Here is a 25,066-nt window from a genome sequence, read left to right as displayed (position 1 = left end):
CGATGATCCTCTGGAGGAGGGTCTTGGGGCACTGGGGCTGGTGGGAGTTTGTTCCAGAAGGGCAGTTGCAGGAATGCACAGGTGCTTGGAGTTCAGAGTAAAGCACAGCAAAAAGCTGGTGTCCAGGTTAGCTGCCCTCAGCAGGTGCCTCTGCCCCTATGCTAATGAACAGGGCAGTGCAGTGGTGCCCACCAGCTCTTTTGTCCCCATGAGGCAGTACCACCTCTCCCAAGTGCACTCCAAGAAGGGGAGCTGTCTCTCCCAGTGTGATTCAGGGGATCCTCAGACCACACTGTCCACTCCCAGGCCTCTGCCCTCCTTCTCCACAGGAGCACCACTGTGCCCACTGGGCTCCACACTGGCTGCAGTGCAGACTTCTAAAACTTCCGTCTTTGAGCTCTGTTGATTGTAAAAACTCACAATAAGGAGGCTCTTTCATTTTCCCAGTCAGTGGCTTTGGGGAAGTGTTTTTCTTGTTCAATCCCCTGTGTGCTGTTTGCTCTCTCTCTGATCAGGGCTCCCTCCCCTCTACAGCACCCGGGATTCTTTTCCCCCCCAAATCACATCTCTGCACCTCCTACCTTCCACATTGTGGCCTCTTTTCTCCCTCTACTTCGGCAGTTTGTTCTCTCAGCCCTCAGATCGATTTCCTGGGTGTTCAGAATGAGTTGATATTTATCTAGCTGTGTTTGAGGGACAAGGCAAGCATAGGGTCCCCTTACTCCTCTGCCATCCTAACTCCTCCCCATTTCATTTTTACTTAGTTCATCATCTGGTTGAGGCACATTATTGCTGCTGTCTCCATTTTACCATGAAGAAATCCCCTTAGGGGCCCCAGGATGTGTCCTGACAGCCTCGCTGAGGAGGAAGGATCTCAGATGCTTGGTTTGCTGTCAGAGCCTGAACCAGAGTTTAGATCTTGGTTGTATGGAGTGTGTGGGCTAGTGTGAAAGGGTGCACAGAATACGTGTGCCCCCATACACACACACCTTACTACAGGTAAGGCCTGTGTTCTTCCCCTAGCTTCATTATCCTGTTCCTACTAACACCCGTATAACATTCATCACTGTTCAGAACCAACATCTTTACCCCAGAAGGATGAAGTGACCATATTAGTTCCTGATCCAGGACCTCATCAGTAGTGAGTTCACCACAGGATGTCCTGAACGAGTGTCTGCAAGGAGTGTGCTGAAAACATAATTATATTAAGTCCTCTAGAAAAGAATAAAAAAAAATGCAAAATCCTTGTAGATGATGAGTGATGTAGTGTCTCCACGTGCTCACACCTGAAGGCAGGACCTAACCCCGACACATTCTTTGTTTCAGGTACTAGAGGGAGGTTCCTATGTTGGTTGAGGAAGATTTATTCATCTGGCGTCTCCAAGACTAGTCAGAAACCCATATAAGATACAACTCCATCGGGCGCCTGGGTGGCTCAGTTGGTTAAGATACAACTCCATCATGTGGCTGTATTACTAGCTAAAAATAAAATAAACCAACAGCAACACATTAACAAAAAAACCCTCAGATACACTCTTCTTTTCTCAGCCTCATCCTCAAATTTCTGTTTACATCTCTTCTGAGTTTTTCTGAGAAATGTACCATGGGCAGACTAAATGGACCATTTGCCTTAAGACTTGGCATCTTCTTGCAACGTGATTTTTTTTTTTGCAACATTTTTCTTTATTTTGTTTCTCATATTTCTCCTTTTTGTAGATTGACTGTTACAGACTCGGATGGAGCCTCTAACTCCACAACTGCATCCCTAATAGTCAACAGTGCTGTGGACCATCCTCCAGTTGCCAATGCAGGACCAAATCAGACCATAACTTTGCCCCAAAACTCCATCACTTTGAATGGAAACCAGAGCAGTGATGATCACCAGATTGTCCTCTATGAGTGGTCCCTGGGTCCAGGGAGTAAGAGCAAAGAGGTGGCCATGCAGGCAAGTTCTCTATCCTGCCTTCAACCTTTTACTTGTCTGTCCATCCAACCACCCACCCACCCACCTACCCATCTATCCAGCCACCCACCCATCTATCCAACCACCCACCCACCCACCCACCTACCCATCTATCCAACCAACCACCCACACACCTACCCATGTATCCAACCACCCACCTACCCATCTATCTAACCATCTATCCATTCATCTAGCCACCTACCCACCTGTCCATCCATCTATCTGTCCACCCATCCACCCACCCATCCATCTACCCACCCACCCATCCATTCATCTATCCACCTATGAATCCAATCCATCCATGAATCGTCAATCCATCTACCTATCCACCCATCTACCCACCCACCCATCCATCCATCTATCCATCCATCCATCTGTATGTCTGTCCATTTAAAACTGTTCACACATCTATCTACCTTCCTACCTACCTAAATTATTGTTATGTGGTATAAATCCAGAAAATATGTTTTAGAAGATTGTCTGATGTATTACAACTATTGGAAGAGCACCTAAATTCATAGATTTTCCAAACTTACATCCTTTCCCCTCATCCATTCTCTGTAAGCACAGAATAGAAACTAAGTGGGTGCTGTATTGATAGCTTGACCTTGAGGCTAGTTTGGGGAAAGTATGACCCAACATTTGCTACAGAAATATTATTTTAGTATTGGGAGAAACTTTAGATAAAGAATCCAACATAAAATTTATTATCAGGAAATTTTTCCTTATTTTGTTTGTCATATTTTTAGAAATTTCATTGTCATCTTTTCTGGATCTAGTGGTCTCTTTTTAAGAGCTTTTTGTATCTAAACTTTAATTTGCTCAAATCTATTTGTCTAAAGACATACTGCCATAGACACTTTTGCTGTGAGTAGTATGTGTGCACATGAGTGTGTATAAGCTATTTGCTTCCTCTTCTTTTGGTGGTGGCCAGAACTATTTGTTTTTATTGCTAACCAGCTTGCTATTTTTAAGTTATTATTTGACAGTTTTCATTTTATTCTTTTTTTTTGTTATGTATATATATAAGCAAGCCCTACGCCCAATGTGGGGCTTGAAGTCACGACCCCAAGAGCAAGAGTTGCATACTCTATTGACTGAGCCAGTCAGGCACCCCTTCCGTTTTTATTTTAATTCCAGTTAACATACAGTGTTATGTTAGTTTCAGGTTATTATTTGAAAGTTTAAGGGAAAAAAGGTAGGACCTTATATTGCCACCTGTACTCCTTCAAATTCCATCTCATCTGTGCAACATAAATTTCTTGTTAGTATTTTAGATGAAGTCAGATATCCCACGAAAGCTTACCTACTTTACTTTCTGATGTTTCTGGACAGTATTTTGCAATTATGATGAATTTAAAATGACTGGTTGGGTGTATGGAACTTGAGAGGGCCGTGCCGTAGTGTCCATCTCTAAGGGTTGTGGCACGTGCTGTTTGCTTCTGTTGTGCTAAGACTTCTGATTCAGAGGGCTTTACATGCAAAACAGAAAAGATGGGATATTTTGTATTTCCTTGGTTAAAAAAATATTCCAGGGATGCCTGACTGGCTCAGTCAGAAGAGCGTGTGACTCTTAATCTCAGGGTTGTGAGTTAGAGCCCCTCGTTGGATATGGAGATTACTTACCAATAAAATTTTTTAAAAAATCCAAATTTTCTTTCCTTTAGTTATTGAGAATTATGTGCCCAAAGCTCACACCCCAGAATTCATCCATATCTGCCCAACGTATGTCCAAGGGAATCAGCAAGTGCTGGGCACAGGGCCAGCTTCTCCACACCTGCCCTTCTGCAGTGGACACTCTGAGATTATCCCCAGTAACAAGGTTATTGTCTTGTGATTGATGGATGAAGATGTTAAAAGGGGTGATCTTTTTATTAACTGGGCAATCACAAAGATGACTGTGTAAACTGGAGTCTTAGATTATTAGTCTAAACATCGCGCAGGGCTTCCTGCCGAGGCTTTGCTTTAGATGGGGGAAGGCCATCTGAAGACTCCAGGCTATTACCTGGAGCATATGGTGGCTTTGAGGGTGCTTGGTGACTGTATGAGTCTGCCCACTTCTCATTTGCCACAACATTCCCTATACCGTGTGCATAAGCATTTATGTAACCATATTAATTTTGAAGTAAGTACTAGGAAATTATACTTTTGTAGAGCTTTTCAGAGCAAAATGCTTTGCTGTATTTAGTGAAAGGGAAAAACACCTTTTCTAAGTTCTTAAAAGTATGTATTTCAAATTTCACAAGTTCCCCTCGTGATAACACAATTGATTTTCTATCAGTTTCTTTTTCAATTTTCCATTAAAACCTTTAATAGATACATGCAGATACATTTATCTTTAGACAATCTTGGGATCTATAAAAGTATAAAAATTATAGTAGGATTTAGGATTAAAAATCCTTTCCATGATGCCATGAATTTCAAACATAAGCAGTAATTGGAAATGTTACCAACAGCAACACAATAGCAACAAAGTGAAAGTTGTTAACCTGGAGACAAGTACAGCATTATATGTTCAATTGAAAAAATGTCTTATTGAAAAATTTTGTTGTCTTAGAGTTTTAAAAAGTTATTTTTACTTATAAAAGTAATGCATGAATTGCTTCTTGTAGTTAAAAAAAAAAAAAGTTAACTTCTGATAAAGTACAAATACACCTTGATTGTACCCCAGTCCCCTTATGGTGATAATTTTATCAGTTTAATGTCTGTCCTTACAGAATCTTTTCTATGTGTTCTGTGTATATGCATATGTACACATAGAAATATCTGTCACATTATATACATTGTTCTGCAACTTTCTCTTTTTGCTTGATGGTATGTCTTTGACATCTTTGCATTTCATTATTTATAAGCTACAGACTTTTTTTTTCCTTTAAGTAGGCTCCACGCCTAGCATGGAGTCCAACTCCATTTCAGTACGTATAAATCTACCTTATTCTTTTAAACTTTCTCATTTAAACTAGCATTGTAGTGTATCATGGTGGGTCTGGCCACGCCCCATTGATGAAAGTTTATTTAAAGATTGATTGATTGATTGCTTGATTTTAGAGAGAGAGTGCAAGCAGTGGGGAGAGAAAGAATCTCAAGCAGACTCCCGAATGAGTGTGGAACCCAGCACAGGGCTCGATCTCATGACCTTGAGATCCACCCGAGCTGAAATCAAGAGTTGGCTGCTTAACTAACTGAGCCACCCAGGTGCCCCATTGTTGATGAACATTTAGACTGTTTCCATTGTTTGCTACTATAAACAATGCTTCTGTCAGCATCCAGGTGTGAGGCTCCTTGTGTGAATGGGCATTTCTCTAGCGTAGGTAGTAAGAAGTAGAATCACTGGTTAGAGTATGCTCATTTAACATGTCAATGGCTGTTGCCAGACGGGCCTCCAAAAAGGCCAAATTAATTTGTACTTCTTCAACAGCGTATGAGGAAACACACTGAACTTTAGATTGCATTTCCTTGGGGCACACACATTTCTTTTTCAGGCAGGATCTCCATATTTAGCAAAAGCATTCATTTTTCATTACGTCATGCTACTTCTTAAAATTTTTTTTTTTTCTTTCTCATTTCTACTTGCTTTTACTTAGGGCGTTGAGACACCATACCTTCATTTGTCGGCCATGCAGGAAGGAGACTATATGTTCCAGCTGATGGTGACAGATTCTTCAAAGCAGCAATCCACGGCTGTGGTCACTGTGACTGTCCAGCCTGGTAGGTGAGATAGAAGGGGGCTTTGGCCCCAGAGATTAAGGCAGAAATGACACCTGGGCTTCTGTGCTTCAGACAGGCGAAATTTGGAGGCAAATTCTCTGTATTAACTATCAAGAAATTGGGGCTGGAGGAGCTGAATTTTGCAGCTTTCTGTTGTGGTTTGGAATCTTGTGTTGACTGTGTCTTTAAACCATGGCATGGAGGCCCAGATGGACATCCTCAGGGCCCTTCGAGGGCTCCACTTGCCAGGTAGACACTCCTCCAGGTGTCCCACTCTACTGCAGAGCTCCAGGGCCTTCTTGAAGAGTCTGGTCATGATGTGTGGCCTGGTCGCTCAATGGCTCGTAGTCAGATGGAGACTTGACTCCAGGTCATCTCTCAATCCATTAATGCTTTCATGAAAACCCAGGACTCTGCCTTCCTGCAGATTTAAATAACCTTAAGGGTGGTTAGGTTTTTGCATGACAGTGCTCTTTGCTTTAGAACTTTTCTAGAAGATGCTGCTAATCTCAGTAACTGTCCAGTATACTGGCAACTGAAAATACACTCAGCTTATAGGCAACGCATTTATTTGTTTTATTTATTCACTTTAGTATGTAGTAAGTGCTAGCAGTTAGACCCTGGGGATGTGGAATTAAACAAGAAAGACTTGGTCTCTGTCCTCCCAGGGCTCATGGGGAAGTCCACTGAAAAACCACAGGATCAGTGCATTTCTAGGGGATGGACGCAGCGCTGCTGGAGCCCATGAAAGGACCCACCTTCCTGGGCTTGAGGCATCTGCAGAGAGTCTTCCCTGAGCTCAGGTCTGCAGTTGGCCAGGTGAATTTGGGGAGAGAAGGGCAAGAGGAAGAGTTTTTTAGGTGAAGGAAACAGTATATGAAAGCCATGGGATGAAAGGGAGTTTGGTAGTTGAAGGAATTAAAGAGTCTAGCGGGACAAGAGAAAGCGGTGAGGACGTGGGAGTGGGAGGCGCGGGGGTTAGGATGCCCAGAGCTGCTCTGGGGCGAGGCGGGGCTCCCCATCCAGGGCTTCGTGACGGATGGTCATGCGTTTGACCCTAAGGACAAGAGAAACCACTGCCTCACCGAACTTTACTGAGTAGCGCAGGGCGGGTTGGACATGGTCCAGATACGGGGTCATAGCTGCTTCAGTTTTTGACTCTGTGACTTTTATTTTAACAGAAAATTTGTCTATTTCAATATCAATATCAGCAATACTTTATATCTTTTGCTTTTTTTCATCTTTTTTTCCCCTAAGATTTTATTTTTAAGTCATCTCTACGCCCAGTGTGGGGCTGGACTTACAACCCTGAGATCAAGAGCCGTGTGTTGTACTGGCTGAGCCAGCCGGGCGCCCCTTATACCTTTTACTGTTGTTCAACACTTAACCGAAATGTTTTGAGCATTTATTATTTACCAGGCACTGTGTTAGGCACCGGGGCTACAAAGACAAAAGGAAGTAAGTCCTGCCTGACAAAGCAACTGTCAACTCACTTCCTTCCAGTTCCCGCCTGCCTCCCCCACTCTCCCCAGTCCCTCTTCCCTGCATCTGCCCATCCCGTTCCTTTTCCTTCTCTCTTGACTCTGTGACTTTTGAGGTCTTTTATTTTATTTGTTTATTTCAGAGACAGATTGCACATGCACACACATGCACGAGGTGGGGGGGATCCTCAAACAGATTCCCCGCTCAGTGTGGAGCCTGACGGTGGTGGGGGGCTTGATCTCACAACCCTGAGCCGAAACCGAGTCAAACGCTTAATGGACTGAGCCACCCAGGGCGCCCCTCGAGGTCTTTTAAGGAAACCAAACATGTATGTATTAGGGAACAATATTTCCTGCTGTCTGCACCCCCCAGCCTCACCCTCAAAACTGCAGTGTTTCTCCCCAGGATTCCCCCGGAACACCATACACTCTAGTCCCCGCCTGATCCAAATAGGAGTAATTTGCTAAAATCAAGAAAGCAGGGGATCACAGACTTAATCTGAAGAGATAATAGCATTTCCCACCATTTCTGTAATTCTAGAAAGCAACAGGCCTCCGGTGGCTGTGGCCGGCCCCGACAAGGAGCTGGTCTTCCCGGTGGAGAGCACCACCCTGGATGGCAGCAGGAGCACTGACGACCAGGGCATCGTCCTCTACCACTGGGAGCACGTCCGGTAGGCCCCCTTACCACTGAGCCGTGGGGGTCACGCCCCTGGCCCAGGGCTAACATCGCCCCCTCTCTGGAGGGCCCAAATTAGTCAACTCGAGCATGCTGGGGAGTGAGGAGCACTGTTGTTGAAGAGCAGATCAAGTGTGGAAGGGGCCATCTGGGGTGGGAGAGCTTCATGACTGACTAGGTGCTAGGAGACCTGTGGGAGGCCCTCAGAGGCCTCCTGGCTACACTCACTCAAACCATCTGCTCTGCCTCTCAGAAACTAGTGAGATCACTAGCCTAGGTTTGCCCAGACGGTAAGAGGGGGCACTGGGTTTTTCCGAAGACAGGGCCCACAGTCTTAATAACCGCACTGTAATTCCCCTTTGGAGATCTGTGATCTGGCTCATCCCTTCCTCTTCCATACTCTCTGTCAAGATAGATGAGGATTTAACCTAATTTCATTCAAAGAGAAAATGGGAGTAGTTTCTAAGACTCTGTTTTGTAAGGACAGATCATTTCACTGACAGTTCAATTAAAAAAAAAAAACGGCCCCCAGACCCGTTTTGGGGGCACCTGGATGGCTCAGTCGGTTAAGCACCCGACTCCTGGTTTCAGCTCAGGTCATGATCTTGGGGTTGTGAGATTGAGCCCCGTGTTGGGCTCCACACTCAGCGCAGAGTCTGCTTGAGATTCTGTCTCTCCCTCTGCCCCTCCCCCTGCGTGCGCACTCTCTCTAAAATAAATAAAATCTTAAAAAATAACCCCCCCAAAACAAAAACCTTCTTCCTAGGAATCCCGTAGGCTCATTCTAAAATAGGCATTAACTTATGACCTGTACCCTGAACTAGAGAATTTAAGTGGATAAAAGTTATCTTGGAATTCTCTAGATGCTGTGTTTTAGCTGTAGAAACGGGCTTTTATAAGGACACAGATATCGTGCCTGCTCTGTTTTGTTGTTCACTTCCCTGTTCCACAGAGGCCCTGGTGCCGTGCAGATGGAAAATCCCGATGACGCTGTAGCCACAGTGCGCAGGCTCCGGGTGGGGACCCACCACTTCCGTCTGACGGTGACTGATGGGCAGGGGCTGAGCAGCACGACCACCCTCACCGTGGCCGTGAAGAAGGGTGAGTCCTGGCACTGCGGCGGTTGGGCACCTTCTGCTTTCCTGTCTCACAAGACCCTCAGCCATGATTGTTCAGAAGCACTGGTGTTTATCGGTTAACCGCAGACTCTGAACTCATGTCAGCCAAGAAAAAGCCATTCTTCCCCCGAGCATGCTCGCTGTTCCCAGTCTCCCTCTGCAGAGAAACAGCATTTCCTTTTGTGTGTTGAGTGAACCTTCAATGGGCTTCCCTCTTCTTCTGTGACTACTAGCAATGAAACACCCGCGTCCATGTGATGGCGTTATGCTCGCTCTCTCCTCCCTGGGAATCGAAGAGCAGAGATGTTTTCAAGTTCCATATTGTTTGTTAACTTGTGGTCTAGTCTCGTGCCACTCTGCTTGAGGACCTTCGTTCCAGACATTTCTGTGTCCTCTGGGGCACAATGCAAGGCTTATGGCAACTCACAAATGCTGGGCACTGGAACAGATGGGTGGATGGATGGATGGATGGATGATCATGATGTGTTGAAGCACAGGGGTGGTCAAGAGCATGCTGGACAAAGTCGGGTACTGTAGACCAGCCAGTGGTGGGTGTGCTGGGGAATGGCTGAGCTTTTGTCTCAATCTGTGAAGGGTCATGTGTCAGGCCGAAGAGGCTGGGACTTCGTCTGCTGGCCAGGCTGGAGAGGCTGAAGCAGTTTTATCAGCAAAGTGACATGGGTCTGGCTGTTTTCAAATGTTTTATGGTGGATGTTTTCAACCATATATAAAAGTAGAGAAAGTAGGCTCATTGGACCATTATGTCCCCATCACCCAGCTTCAGCAGCCAACAGTGGTTTGCCAATCTTGTGTCGTCTAGCATTTCATATTTTCTTTTATTTTGGTTGGAGTATTTTAAAGCAAACCCTAGCACCATGTCATTTTACCTGAGAGTTTGGGATTTTTAAGACAGGTAATGGTTTGATGGGAAGAGAGCTCAGCAGCAGGGAGAGCAGGGGGGGAAATGATTGACTAGAAAGACATCTTAGAGCCTGAAGTCTCAGGCCTTGATGCCTCAGTGGTTCTGGAGGGCAGAAAGATGGTGGGTGTCCCAATGACTCAGGGACGATGACTTCAGCGCATGGGTGGGTGGTGGCGCCATGCTCTGACCTGCGTCCAGAGAAGAGCAGCCCTGGGTTTGTGGGGGGTTGAGTTTGGACCTGGCGGATTTGTGGCGATGGAGTGCCCAGAGAGTGCCTGGGGGGCGTCCTGACGGAGTTCAAGATTGCAGGGACATAAGCATTGGAAGGGGGTGGCCACCTTAAGTCCAGCGTTGGAGCGAGAGAGGGTCTAGTAATCATTTCTCACAGAAGGACCTTCGGGCTTACGCAGTCTACTGCCAGTCTGTTTCTGTGGGTTCCAGCCTCCCCCTCGGTCCATGGTGGGATTAAGCCTTCACACCAGGTTCTCCCCACAAGTCCTCCCAGAAAGGGCATGTGGTGGACAATGTGGAAACGCTGCTAACGGTACCAGGTGCCTCTGCTCTAATCTCTGGGGTGTTTTCTCAGGAGGAAAGTGGCTGGTGATTGGCGGGATGCTCATTGCTCCCTTGGATCAACATCTGGCTGTGCTCACCCCATGACTTTTGCTTGACTTGTTTTTAAGGGGCATTTGCAAGGGGTCAAGGGTCAGGTAGGGTCCCAGAGCGCCACCTGAACACGCAGATTTCCCTCACAGCAGCCTCATCCCCACAGTGGGGCTGTGTCTTAGTATGGTCTCCCCCTGCACCCCATTCTCCTGGCTCCTCTCTCCTGAGGCGATTTCATCAGAAATGGCTCTTAACGTTGTTCATGCATATTTAACACCCAGGTGGAGGAGTGAAGGCCTGATTGTTTTTGAGTCAAGTTTTAATTTAAAGTACATAATGATTCAGAATATATTTTAAACTAAAATATTTTCACTTTCTGGACCCTGATAAGTAAGGTCATTTTTTCTTTTTCAAAAAGAGAAAAACCGTCGTGTTATTAGAATCTCCCCGTGTACAGGCCACCAGATTACAGCTACGCATAAACAGAGCTAGCTACAAGAACGTCTATATATTACGGGTAGAAAACAGTGCCTCTCGGCTCTTTTAAATCTACGTATGGGCAAGAAGGAGCCATCGTGGATAGTCTACTGCACTCTTCTGCCACCCGCATTTCAAATCCATCTCTTTGCTTTCATTTTTGCTATATTTGACTTAGAAAATAACAGTCCTCCCAGAGCCCACGCTGGTGGCCGCCATGTGCTTGTGCTTCCCAATAACTGCATTACTTTGGACGGTTCGAGGTCTACCGATGACCAAGGAATTGTGTCCTACCTGTGGGTCCGGGATGGCCAGAGCCCAGCCGCTGGGGTGAGTGTTCCACAAGAGTTGTCCCGCTTACATCACGCGGAGTCAGTCTGCTCGGGCTACTGTAAGGAAATACCATGGCCTGGGTGGCTTCCATGACAGACAGACATGTCTCCCAGTTCTGGAGGCCATGACGTCCAAGGTTAAGGCTCTGGATGATTTGGCTCCTGGTCAGAGCTCTCTGGCTCACAGGTGACTGCCTTCTCGCTGTGTCCCCACACAGCAGAGAGGGAGGGAGGGCTCTCTGCTGTCTCTTCTTCAAGCACATTAATCCCGTGGAATCAGGGCCCCACCCTTATGACCTCATGGAACCCTACCTCCCTCCTCACAGGCCCGATTTCAAACACAGTTACACTAGGGGCTAGGGCTTCAGCAGATGAATGTGAGGGCCACACAGTTAAGTCCTTAGCAGCATTTCTGTTATGACCTCATCTCCCTTTCCATGCTCCCCACTAAGGTGTTTATGCTTCTGGGTTTCCTCTGAGGCCTGGAGGCAGCAAGCTGCTCTTAGATTCAAGCAAAGGCTGAAGTCTTCCCTGTTGTTTTCACAGCCCGGGGGGGACTTCAAAGCCAAGTCTTCCCATGGGAGTCATTCTGCTCCTCAGCTTCCCCACTGTTCCTCTTTGGGTCCAAGTGGGTTCTTTCTGTTTCCTCCCATCCTGCCAGAGAGGTCAGTTGGTCCAGGATCGCTGTTCCCATTTCACAAGTACAGGAAGCGAGATGCAGAGATGGAAAATGACTTGGCCAAGGTCAACCAACTCATCCTTAATCAAACCAGGCAGACCCAGGTTTTTAGCTCCTGGCAGACATTTCTCCCCATAGATCCCTCCACCTCTGAGGCTATACATTTAGGTACATCTTCATTCCTGCTGTTGCTAAGGACTTGAGAGTTGCAGATATACTCTTGGACATGCACCAAAGAAGTGGTCATGGTGGGGTGGGGTGGGGGGAGGCGAGGAGCACCTGGGTGGCCCAGTCAGCCAAGCGTCTGACTCTTGATTTCGGCTCAGGTCATGATCTCAGGGCTGTGAGATTGAGCCTCTTGTCGGGCTCCACATGCAGTGGAGAGTCTGCCTCTCTGCCTCTCCCTCTGCCCCTCCCCCCAGCTTGTGCATGCACACTCTCACCTTCTCTCTAATAAATACATAAATCTTAAAAAAAAAATAAAAGAAGTGGTCACAGGGAAGGAACTGAACATGCTTTATACTTGCTGAAGCGCCTCTGGAATGAATACTCTTCAGCCAGAGGGTAGATTAGCTTCTAGTATAGCGGCTGTCTGTTCAGAGCACTTGTTACCTCTGCTTACCACCCTCTTCTGTTAGCAAGTGCAGAGCAGGGGTGTCTGAGATTCTTCTCTAATCCTTTGGATCTTGGATCCCCCAGGAGCAGAAATATTTTACTTGGGCTCTTGGGTCATTTGAGAAGGTAAATGTGATACATTAGAGACTATTGTAAAACTGTGTTTGAAAAGAAGACCCAGAAACTCTTCAGAGGGGGTGCTTCACCCTCATTTCAACAGTTATCCCCTGTGTTGGATGAACTGAACAATTTGGTAATGGCTGGACAGCCCTTGGTAAGCGCAGCTCAGAAATCCTGTCTGAGGAATCTGTGTGTCCCGGTGCTTTCTTTGGAAGAGCTGCTGAGGATTCCCCTCTCTTCAGCTAACCCACCAGCCCCTTCCTCTTCAGCCTGCCCCTTACGGTCATGCACACATTAGAAAGATGGGCCCCTGAGGTCTGGGATCAGCAGTGGGCCAGAAGTTGGGACTGAGCGTCGACTCGAGAATCGCGTTATTTTGCAGGATGTCATCGAGGGCTCCGACCGCAGCGCAGCCCTGCAGCTTACCAATCTGGTGGAGGGCATCTACACGTTCCACTTGCAAGTTGCTGACGGTCAGGGGGCCTCGGACACGGACACGGCCACCGTGGAAGTGCGGCCAGGTGCGCCTGGGCCAATGTGCTGGTCTGTGATCTAGGCGGCCCACTTTCGGGTTCTTCGCAGTGGACAGGGTCCCCCCGGCTGGGGTGCCCACCGTGGCTGGCTTCAGCTCCTGGCCAGAGCCATGGTGTGGCTTTCTCTGCTCTTCACTGTGTATCCCCAGACAGACTTGGCCTCTCAGCTCATGACGGGGAGTTGAATGTGGCAGCAGGAATCTCGTGCCCCTTCTGTGTTGCTGCCAGAAAGTGAAGCAGACACAGGAGCTTCAGGGTGGGAGCTCAGAGGGGGCAGCTCCGGTGAGGGGCCTCCAAGCACCCCACGAAAATGGGGCGAGAGCGGCCCGCGCAGCCGAGGCTGAGGGAAGGGTGTGCAGTGCCAAAATTTCAAGGTAGCCCAGAGGCTGTTTGGGTACCCCTGGTTATCTTCCAGGAAAAGTCCTAAGTCCTAAGAAGTTACCTCGGGATCATTTTAAACTCTTTAAATCCTTGTGCGGGCCTTGTTCCTTATGTTGTCCAGCAGGATTTCCAAGTGGAAATCCCATGTGTTCTGGTTTCGCAGACCCCAGGAAGAGTGGACTGGTGGAGCTGACCCTGCAGGTGGGCGTGGGGCAGCTGACCGAGCAGCAGAAGGACACCCTCATGAGACACCTGGCGGCCCTGCTGAATGTGCCAGACTCAGACGTTAAGGTTCAGAAGATCCAGGCCCACTCGGACCTCAGGTGTGAGCTGCATACCTGTCCGGCAGGATCTTGTTTGTTCCCTTTGCGTGTTGTCTAGTTTTGCACACGCTTGCATCCCATCCATACATTCTTTTTCTCAAAGGGCCGCAGTAAGGACAACATCATTCCAGGTCCCTCCTACAACAAACAGTAAATGTTTGTTGACCGAGAATGTTCCAGATGAAGGAGTTAGCAACCATCAGCTGGAACTGGTTGTTAGCTCTGCTATCCTCAGAGGTCGTGCTAATGGCCTGGGGCTGGCACAGAGGATGCCTCACAGCCAGACTTCATCCCTACCCCACATTCCCAGGACTGAGGCTTCTCGCGGTGTGAGAGGAGCATTGATTACCATTGCTGTCTTCTGGGAGTCTAGGAGGCTAAACCTCTGGCCTTTATAAAAGATTTATATATTTAATTGAGCTTTTGTTTTTGAATGCTTACCCAATCTATGAGTAGTAGGGTGGGTGGGAGGAGAGAAAGTATGGGAATGAAAACCTACCATTCACAGTAAATCTATTGGCCAGTTATTGTCAGCTACTCTGTTTAGGTTTGTTTTCCAGACAATTGAAGTTTGTTTAGAAAAATACCAAGTTAAAAGAATTTTAATTATTTTTTTCATAGAATTTTAATTACTTTTTCATAAATTTCATTATTGTTTCATTCTTTCAAAACAAATCACACATTTCCCTTACTTATAAAATATCAAACACTGAACAAGTCTGAAAATCAACAAAACCAAAGGCTATTTCTTTAAAAAATCAACAGAATTGATAAACCTTTAGCTAGACTGACCAAGAAAATAGAAGACTCAAATTAGTAAAATCAAGAATGAAAGGGGATATTCCTACCAACCATATAGAAATAAAAAGGATTATTCTATGAGTAATGGTATGTCAACAAATTAGTTAACCTGGATGAAATGGACACAATCCTAGAAAGACTCGAGAAGAAATTAAAAATTTTAACAAACCTGTAGAAAGTGAAGAGATTAAATCAGTAATCAGTAACTACCCACCAAGCCCAGGACCAGATGGCCTCACTGGTGAATTTACCAAACATTTAAAGATTTACCACCACTTCCACAAGTTCTTCGAAAACAGAGAAGTGGAGGGAACACTTTCCAACTCATTCTAGGAGGCCAGTGTTTACTCTGATATTAAAACCAGACAGAGGGGCACCTGGGTGGCTCAGTCGCTTAAGTGTCTGCCTTCAGCTCAGGTCATGATCCCAGGGTCCTGGGATTGAGCCCCATGTCGGGCTCCCTGTTCAACAGGAGTCTGCTTCTCCCTCTCCCTCTGCCCCTTTCCCCTGCTCGTACTCTCTCTCTCAAGTAAATAAAATCTTAAAACCAAAAAAAACTAAAAATAAAACGAGACAGAGAAGTTCCCAAGAAAACTACTGACCAATGTCCCTTATGAATATAGAAGCAGAAATCCTCAACAAAATACTTTGTAACTGCATCCAGCAACATATTAAAAGAAGTAGACACCATAGCCAAAGTGAGATTTATCCCAGGCATGCAGGGTAGGTCAGTCAATAAATGTAATAAACCTATTAATAAAGGACCAAAACCAGGGCGCCTGAGTGGCTCAGATGGTTAAGCATCTGCCTTCGGCTCAAGTCGTGATCCCAGGGTCCTGGGATTGAGCTCCACATCGGGCTCCCTGCTCAGTGGGGAGCCTGCTTCTCCCTCTGCCTCTGCCTCTCTCTCTCTCTCTCTCTCTCTGACTCTCATGAATAAATAAATAAAACATTAAAAAAAATAAAGGACCAAAACCATATGATCATCTTAGTAGGCACAGAAAAAGCATTTGATGAAATCCAACAGCCTTTCATGATAAAAACACTTGTAGGCCGAGTTGTGGCCCCTCAAAAGATACATTTACATCCTAACCCTTACTACCTGTGTGACCTGATTTGGAAACAGGATCTCTGCAGATGGAAATAGTTGAGGTAAGGTTAAACTGCTGTAGGATGGACCCTTCATCCAGAGTGATTGTGTCCCTGGAAGAAGAGAAGAGACTCAGAGACAGCACGCAGGGAGATCACCAGGTGACAGTGGATTGATGGGTCTCCAAGCACGCCCACTGCAGAGAGCTGCAAGAAGGGTGTGGGGCATGATCTCCTCTAACACCTTCAGAGACTCAGAGACAGGATGACCCTGACAATACCTTGATTTTGAGCGTCTAGCTTATGGAACTGTAAGAGAATAAATTTCTGTTGTTATAAGCCACCCAGTTTATGGTACTTTTAATGGCAACCTTGAAAACAAGTACAGATTTGAATAGAAATGTCTCCAGAAAAGACATACAAATGGATAATCAGCACATGAAAAGGTGCTCAACGTCATTAGCTATTGGAAAATGCAAAGCAAAATCCTTTTGAGGTACCACTTCACACCCACTAGGATGGCTATAATCCAGAAGACGGACATAACAAGCGTTGGCGGGGACACGGAAGGATTGGAACACTCTGTGTTTCCGGTGGGAACATACAGTGGTGCAGCCAGTGTGGAATTAGTTCCTCAGAATGCTGAACGTAGTTCCCAGACGAGCCAGTGATTCCACTCTGAGATACGTACCCAAGAGAAACGATAAACGTGTGTCCACACAGAAGCGTGTACACGAACATTTTATACGTTCAGCCAAAAGTGGATACAATCTAAACGTCATCAGCAGAATGGATAAACTCAATGAGGAATGTCCGTACGATGCAATATGGTTTGGCAGTAAAAGGGAAGGAATTTGGGGTAGATAGTGTGACGTGGATAAACTTGGGACCCGTCATGCAAAGTGGAGGAAGCAGGACACAGAATGCCTCGTGTATACATTTGTGTCAGACATACAGTCAAATCGGGAGAGACGGAAGGTGGGTGAGTTGTTGCCAGGGGCTGTGGAGAGGAGGGCATGCCGAAGAGTTACCCCTTAATGGGCACAGGGTTCCACCACCACAGGTGGTGGCGACGGTTGCACAGTGTAGTGAATACGCTGAAAACCACTGAGTAATGAGATTTAGAAGGGGGAATTCCAGTGGAAGTCAATTATATCTCAATAAACAGATAAAAGTAAAGACATCGCCCTGCGCACGGCTGAGTCTCTTTGCACACATACGCATATTGCTCCTCTTAATCTAAAGGTCTGTCTTTCATCAGGTGAATAGATAGCTCTGGGACTGAAGAGCCTTTATTTGTGACTAGAAACGCATCAGTTCCTTGGCCCACGAGATATGTCTCCGTGTCCTTGCCAAACCACCCGGCTGGGGCGGTCAAAACCCAGGTCACATGGCCAGCGCGGACGTGGCATGTCGGCCACCGCCTCACCATGTGGCTGTCCTCCCTCTTGTCTGCAGCACCGTGGTTGTGTTTTATGTCCAGAGTGGGCCACCTTTTGAGGTTCTCAAAGCCGCCGACGTGGTCCACAGTTTGCACAGGCAGCTCTCAAAGGAGAAGGCCGATTCCTTGCTCTTCAAAGTCTTGAGGATCGACACAGCAGGTATGTCTCCTGTGGGAATATTCCTTCTTTTAGGGTCCAAGTAATAGAAATATTTGTTGTCTATTCAGAATTGGATGGCACTAAGCAAAACATCCTATCAAATTAGATGCATTGAGAATCTCATAGAAACCTAAATACCCATTGAGGTTAAAGTGACAGATTTCTTGGACGAGGCGATCTAAGATCTGTTTGCAGTCTGACAGGACAGTAGTGAGGTCACATAGTCTTTTGGGACTGACTGGGCGTGAAGTCCAGTATTTGTCTTATTAGCAATTAAATATTGAACTTAATTCATCCAAGAATATGCCTATAGGTTGACTCCTCTGGGAATATTCTAAAAAAAAATCAGACTCCTCCTTGCCAGTCAGGGCTAAGTCTTACTGCATGGAAAGAGGAGTGAGGTGTGACGATTTTCACGTTTAGCGTCCAGAGACTTGGTTCGCATTTATGTTGACCGTGGGCTTCCTCCAACACGTTTACCGACTGCTCTGCCTCTGAGGGAAGCAAGAGAAACAGCAGTCCTGGGTCAGTTTTTTAAAACTATACTCCAGATAGTGGTCATTGTCAGAAATTTCATATTTAAGCTGTTGGCACAGTTTTAAACACAAGTGTTCTGGGCTGGAAAAGCTGTGTTCATGTAGTTTTTTCCCTGGACATCACGGTGCTGTGACAGTGGTGTTTCCGGGACTTCTGGAAGAGCAGGGTGGCTTCCAGGTGCCTCCCATTGGACCTCCATCCTGGCCCCTCGCTTGCTGCCCGGTCCTGGCACCAAACTGACTCGTGGGTGTCCTCTGAAATGTGGTCTTGGTCCAAGTTCTCTGTCTCTACCTTATGAGGAGCATGGATCCCTCATGATGAAGTGGCCTTATGAGGAGCATGGATCCCTCATGATGAAGTGGCCATTGCAACAGGCGCCGAGGAGTGTGAGCATCGGGAGGGACGCGGCAGGGTTGGGCAGACAGTTTAGCTTGTTTCAGAGAGATGTCTGTCCACAGCTGACGTCCTCAACATGCACTAACTTAAATTTTTTAATAGTCCCCTTTTTTCTAGCTACAAAAGTAATGTCTTATGTATCATAGGAAATTTGGAATATCTAGAAAGGCAAAAAAACCCACAATCCTCTAGATTCTTGAGCCTAGAATCCCCAGCCTGCAGACTTAACTTTCGTTAATATTCTGATGTATTTCCTGCCAGTTCCTCCCGCTCTAGAAACATGTGATACAATCAGGATAATTCGATAAATATTTTTAATCTGCTTTTTAACTGCAAATCATATTATCATTTCTTTCAAATCTTTTACAATTTCTCCCTCAGTAGAGGATGTTTATGGCGGCATTGTCCTCCATCCAGGATATGTTCAACAGTCCTCCACTCAGGGACTTTAGGTTGATTTTAAATAATGCCATAATTGTAGACAAATCTTTGTGCACATCCCCAGTTATCTTCACCGGATAAATTCTTAGAATGTATCTCAGGCCAGAGGGTACTACGTGTTGGCTTCATTTTTAAGGCTTTTGTTACCCTGTGTGGATTGGCTTTTTTCTGCTGTTTGCTTCCTGATGAAGAGACCCCCTGGGCCCCCCCATGCCATAGAGGCTCTTGACTCAGCAAGATGCGTCCATCAGGGTCCGAGCTAATGAAAACCCACAGCGGGCAGAAGCCAGGTTCCCCCCTCCTGCCCGCCACCACACCAGCCTCAGCCGCACCCGCCTCTTTGCAGGCTGCCTTCTGCAGTGCTCTGGCCATGGTCACTGTGACCCCATCACGAAGCGCTGTGTGTGCTCCCAGCTGTGGATGGAGAACCTGATACAGCGTTACATCCGGGATGGGGAGAGCAACTGTGGTGAGTCTGGGGCTGGGGGTGCAGCTGTGGGCGAGGAGCGTTGGGACACACCATTTTTGAAATACCAGAAATATCTGCCCCATTCTGCTGCTGTAAACAGTCGCCCTCTCCTTGCCTGAAGCCAAGGCGCAGTGAGTTAAGATCCTCCCCACCCCCTACCATCAATGCAGATGGACATGCCTAGGCTTTTCCGTAAACCTTCCTGATAAGGAAACCCACTTGGGCAGAGCAGAGTTGGCTACCCACCACCCGCATTGCTGAGAGAGTTGCTTTGTGCCCCTTGGGCCGTTTTTGGGGTGCACCTGCCTTGGCTTGGGCTCGGTTGGCCTTCTGGTGACGTGTTTCCTGGTGTGGACCTGCTGGACGCAGATGAACGGGAGAGTCTGGCCCACGCCTTCTAGATGTCTGCCAGGCACGCACCAAGAATGGGAGCCACCTTCTCAGCTAGCCCAGCTCGTGCCCTGACATCTCCTTTGGGGAGGAATCTATTTTAATGCCAGTCTATTTCCAAGAGTAATTTTGTTGCCTTGGGGATCCAGATGCATGTATTTGGCCGAGAAATTTGAAGATAGCCAGCCCTTGGATCGTTATTACAAGGAGCATATATAACATTTACTAGGGTTAAGCCTATGTCATGGGCCCTTGGTTTCTCTGTCCCGAATTGCTGTTGCAAAGCTTTTTATACAGGATTTGTGCAAGGATGTGGAAGGAATACAGATCAGGTGGTTTCTGAATTACTCTCTGGCTCTCGGAAGTGTGTTTGTGTCATAGGTAGCCATACAGATATTTTATTTGCCTTATTAAAGACTAGGCCAGAACTATTTTGGCGGGGAGGGTTGTGTTTCTTGTGATTATGGAAGGAATATTTTCATGTGTCATACATGGGTGTTCACAGCATTCCTTCTTAATTAATTTGTTTTTGATTATTCTGTCCTTAAGTCAGCATGAACTATACCCCATGAGGTCCCTGAACCAATTGCACCAAAGTAGGGTACCTTTGAGTTGTTCTCAATTTATTTGCATTTACCTTGTTTATGCTCTGCTCAGCCCGATGAGGCCATAGGTGGCCTTTGCTCATAAGAACTCAGAAATACTCATAAAGTTGTTTTGCGAACAGCGTGTAACCGTGTCCCCTCTGGCTTTCTTGTTTCCCAGAGTGGAGTATATTCTACGTGACGGCGTTGGCTCTCACTGTCCTAGTGCTGATCGGGGGCTTGCCCTGGCTTTGCCTCTACTGCTGCAAGAGGTACCCCGCCTGCTCATTTATTTACTTGGGATAAAGACACGTCATGAAATGAAATCATGAAATGGAACTCGACAGCTGTAGTAGCTTTAGCTTGGGTTTGTTAAGCTGCTGAACCACTTGACGGTCACTTTTAATATGAAGACAAACTAGACTTTAAAAGTCCTTTATAGGGGCGCCTGGCTGACTCGGCGGAGCCTGCGACTCTTGATCTCAGGGTCGTGAGTTCAAGACCAATGTTCTCTGTGGGGCCTACTTAAAAAAAAAAAATTCTCTATATTGTACTCCCCCCACCCCACCCCCCACCAGATAAATGGAATAATACCAGAGGCGGCTTTTTCTTATGCAGCTTTCCTCTTCCCTAGGAGGCTCAGTGATTCTGTATCAAATCTAATGTTGTTTTCTATCAGTCTTACCTTTCCTTTACTGAGACACTCCTGGAATGGCCTGATTGATCAGCCCTCAGGAGAGGAAGGAGTTCCAGAAGCATTCTGATGCAAATTTAGATTTTGATTCTTTTGTGTGAAGCAACAATGGAATCCATCTCAATCCTATTGAATAAATGCAAAACTTTAATCCAGGCCCTGCAATCACCAAAGAGAAGTTTTGCTTTCGATGTTTCCCTCTTCCTTCTTCTGTGGAGCTGACCTCGAGAAGCCCCTGAGCTGCCTCGATGTCTCAATCTTCCAGAAGTCTGTGCCCAGCCCTCGGTGAGGAGATTTGTAGGGACAGTGATTGCTCGAGTCCTTAGAAGACGGTGTCGGTGACCCACCATCGACACAAAACACTAAATGCTCTCCAAAGAAGATACGATAAAAAAAACTAATGTGTACGGTAATTAATAGTTATTTTTTGAAACCGCTCACATTATCTTGGTTTTATTTGTGACTCCTTTCCCAGTAGTGAGGCTGGTGAAGCGGCGGGGGGTGCACAGGTACTCAGAGGCCTAAATCCCAGTAAACTTTCCCAGAGCCATTTGGGACCATGGGCACCCTGCTGTGCTTGGCTGTAAAAATTATGCAAAAAATAAAAATAAATGAAAATTTAAAAAAAATACACGTTCTGCAGTTTTATGGCATATGTATCAAGCAGATGATGGTGATGATGGAGAAAGTGGCTGACTGTGACCTTTTTAAGTATTAATAAGGAATATGAAGTATTCGCCATTGTGACGAATGGCTCTCTGTGCTTTATATATATTATTCAGTCCTCCCACCAACCGTATAAAAAGGGACTGTTTTTACTTCCATTTTACAGGTAGGAACGTGGAGTCACAGAAGTATCAAAAAATTGTCTCAGAGTCACCCAGCTAGCTAGTAAGCACTGAATCAAGGTTTAGAGGCCCATGCTCTAAGTCACCACCCTGTCAGGAAACTGAATGCTCTGGAACTGTCCTCAGCATAACCTTCCCGCGGCTTTGATGTGTGTTTTCACATAATCCTCGGCAGTTTAGGATGATGCACAAGGGACCAGTTGTTTCTCATGCGTTGTGAAAAATGAAATCCTGGGTTGTTGCAGTTAATTTTGGGAATCTGTTATATTTCTGTTTTTGGTTGTTTTTTTTCCTGGTTGCTAGTTTATATCATCTTTGCATCTTTGGACCTTCTAGGCAGTGTAGGTTTAGGGGGGAAATGTGTGCATCCAGGTTTTTCCGAGTAAAGCATTATTCGTTTGAAAGCTTGCTGTGCCAGCACCCTCTCAAGGGCCCTGGCCGAGAGCCTGTGGTTAGGTGGGCGCTGGGGGAATGGCCGCCCTGCTCCTGCGTTTGTTCAGGATGCACGCTGTGCCTCAGCCCCACCGAACCCAGCCCTGGCCGTGTATACGCACATCATCCCTACACGTGCCAACCCTTCCATTCTAAAGGCAAACCATTTCCTTTAGCGTTTTAATTCCTGGCTCCCAGTTCCCTCTCTAAGAACCTGAGTCGGGCTTTTCGTTGTTCCTTTCAGACGAAAAAGGACTAAAATAAGGAAGAAAACCAAGTATACCATCCTGGATAACATGGATGACCAGGAGAGAATGGAGCTGAGGCCCAAGTATGGTAAGGTGGTCTGCAAGGTGCTTGCCTGGTGCTTGAAAGGATCGGATCCGGGGGTTTGCCAGAGCGTTCCTTTGGGTGAAAGGGGAGCGACAGGCTGGAGCCAGCAATTTAATTGGGAAGGAAGAGTGAGTCTGAGCTTCTGGGAAGAAAAACCTACACCAATCCCAAGGATATGCGACGGGGAGGCATAATTGTATTCTAAATTTCATGAAATTTTGGGGACGCACTTTGAGGCCTTAACAGTTGAGAGATCTGAAATGCCTCTTATCAGCTGAGACCCCACCTTTGCCCCCACTGCAGGCAAAGACTGCTTTTCAAACAGGTTTGCCTCTGTAACGGCTGGGCTGTCGGGCGTGTGGCACCATTCCACCCCAGCTCACCTCTGAACGCTGTGCCCTGCAGGTCTGCTCCCTGAGAGTATTTCCCTTAACTGACTAGCCATATGCAGGTGAGCACAAAGCCTAGGCAGAGCCTGCGAGGGCCCGTGGCGGGCAGGGCCGGGCCGCCTGCTTCTCCCGGTGTTTCTGGTGCCTTTCTGCACGCTCCATGCCCTCCCCAGTCCTCCTGTCCAAATCTCCACCTGTGTGGACTATCGCTGAAGCAATGCTAGCCGATCAGTGTGTGCTTATCCGTTCTTGATTCCTGTAAGATTGATTTTTCAACGTTTCTTGCCTGTTTTGAACTGTCTTCTCATGAGTCTTTGTCTTAAGCCCTTAGCTAGACACTATAAATTCTCTGAGAGCAGGGATCGCATCTTATACCAGTTCTCTTAGTTTGACCAGCAGCAATCACATATTGTACCAAAAATATTTTGATTGAACCAAATCATAAGACCATAACAGCTTTCACTTCGTGCTTACTGCATGCTAACTCCTGGGCATCAGCCTCACCGGTACTGTTTCACAGAGTGCTCACCATAAACCCGTGGAGTACATGCTCTGTCATCTCCCAGTATTAATGGTTATGGAGACTGAAAGCCCAGAAGAGGTTAGGCATCTTGTCCAGCATCAAATGGCTAGCTGGCAAGTGTCGAAGCTTGGGCTCAAGCTCAGGGGTGACTCCAAAGCCCCTGTTGCTGCTCACCAGGGCCCCCAGCCCCTGCTCTGTTGTGCGTGATGCTTTGATGGTGCAGAGAACACCACTGGGTACAGGGGACCTACAACCAGAGAGACAGCTGAGAGCGAAAAAGGCCGTTTCCCTCAAGATGCGTCTGTCCCCTTCTCCCCAGGTATTAAACACCGAAGCACAGAGCACAACTCCAGCCTCATGGTGTCCGAGTCGGAGTTTGACAGCGACCAAGACACAATCTTCAGCCGAGAGAGGATGGAGAGGGGGAATCCAGAAGTCTCTATGAATGGTTCCCTCAGAAACGGAGCTCCCTTCAGCTATTGCTCAAAGGACAGATAACGGAGCCGTTTGTAAACTCGAAGGCTACCCACAGGAATCACTGAATCCAGGACCAGTTAATGGGAGTTAAAAAACAGAACTAACTCTTGTTAGAATAGTGCATTAATGTCCTTTCACACGGGGCTGGATGTGTGTCCCTGTATTTAAAAGATCTGTTTTCTTGGGATGTTTGAGACATGAAACAAAACAGAAACGTTGCTCTTTTAACAGAGATGCTTGCTAACAGGGATAAAGGTTGGGTAAGAGACTAGGTATATATGTAAAAGAGTTTTCTGTTGTGTAGGTGGCACAGTATTTATATTACCTATGTGGAAATAAAGACTACCCCTGTGTCTATCTGCAGACCTCTAGGTAAGTTAAACACGCATTTAAAAAGGGCTGATTTCTCTTTGGAGCTGTGATTGCCTTTGAGGACGACATCCTGAACATGCTTTTTCTGGTAGGACCCACACAGTGAAGTTGCTGTGTATATTACAGTAGCTTATTTGAGGTGTGGGTTGTCTTCTGTGCAGCAAGTTTTCTGTGCTGACTGAGACACCCATACAGAGCAAAGCCCCCCAGTAGGTTTATTCCTTGCTATGGCCAGCCACCATTGGCCCTCTGTAGACAGCAGCTCCTGGGAATCTGAGAGCTGAGTACGAATCGTCTGATAAGGACCAGAGACATAGACAGGGACGTGGGGGCATAATGACCTGTAGGTTGAAAGTTGAAGATCACATGGTAACATTCTTTGCCTTTTCTTTCTCCTAGAAAAGCTACCTTGAAGCCTCTCCTAGCCCCAGTGTAGGTTAAACGCGATAAAAGTGATTATTAGCCGATGGAACATGTATTGAGTATGTCCATAGGCATGCATTTAGATTGCCACAGATAGGGATAATGACTCAGCAACTTTGTCTATGTTTTCAAACTCAGAAATATAGTCTGTCTTAATTAGGATGGGATGCTCATGATAATTGGCCCCTATAGATACTTTCCATGATAACAAATTGACATAGACATTCACTTCATAGGTTTAAAAAAATATATTAAACCATTTTTTTAACCAAATAAATCTCATTTTAAATATATGGGGGGGGAACACCCCCAACCACAGAGCACCCCAGA

At 46.5% G+C, this 25,066-nt stretch overlaps 1 protein-coding gene across 4 annotated transcripts in view; it reads left to right on the top strand.

Moving 5' to 3' along the window:
• The window catches only part of KIAA0319 (KIAA0319 ortholog), a 59,120-nt gene extending 34,713 nt beyond the window's left edge, over positions 1–24,407 (top strand). For 2 of the 4 annotated variants that reach the window (XM_028107452.2, XM_028107451.2), the window contains 12 exons: positions 1,717–1,945; positions 5,548–5,671; positions 7,694–7,826; positions 8,784–8,932; positions 11,133–11,284; positions 13,083–13,221; positions 13,778–13,937; positions 17,286–17,428; positions 19,149–19,271; positions 20,427–20,517; positions 22,464–22,555; positions 23,784–24,407. In XM_028107452.2, coding sequence (XP_027963253.2) covers positions 1,717–1,945; positions 5,548–5,671; positions 7,694–7,826; positions 8,784–8,932; positions 11,133–11,284; positions 13,083–13,221; positions 13,778–13,937; positions 17,286–17,428; positions 19,149–19,271; positions 20,427–20,517; positions 22,464–22,555; positions 23,784–23,962 — 1,714 coding nt within the window. In that variant the 3' untranslated portion in view covers positions 23,963–24,407. Of the gene's footprint in view, positions 1–1,716; positions 1,946–5,547; positions 5,676–7,693; positions 7,827–8,783; positions 8,933–11,132; positions 11,285–13,082; positions 13,222–13,777; positions 13,938–17,285; positions 17,429–19,148; positions 19,272–20,426; positions 20,518–22,463; positions 22,556–23,783 lie in introns of all 4 variants that reach the window. The other 2 variants (XM_088024395.1, XM_028107453.2) reach the window with 2 other exon arrangements.
• The last annotated feature ends 659 nt before the right edge of the window (positions 24,408–25,066 follow it).

The sequence above is a fragment of the Eumetopias jubatus genome, unplaced genomic scaffold, assembly GCF_037043125.1.
Source record: "Eumetopias jubatus isolate StellerSeaLion01/CBP00866 unplaced genomic scaffold, mEumJub1_p1.0 scaffold_6, whole genome shotgun sequence".
Classification (NCBI taxonomy): domain Eukaryota; kingdom Metazoa; phylum Chordata; class Mammalia; order Carnivora; family Otariidae; genus Eumetopias; species Eumetopias jubatus.
Note: the sequence above shows the minus strand (reverse complement) of the source record. Positions and strands in the feature narration are given on the sequence as shown.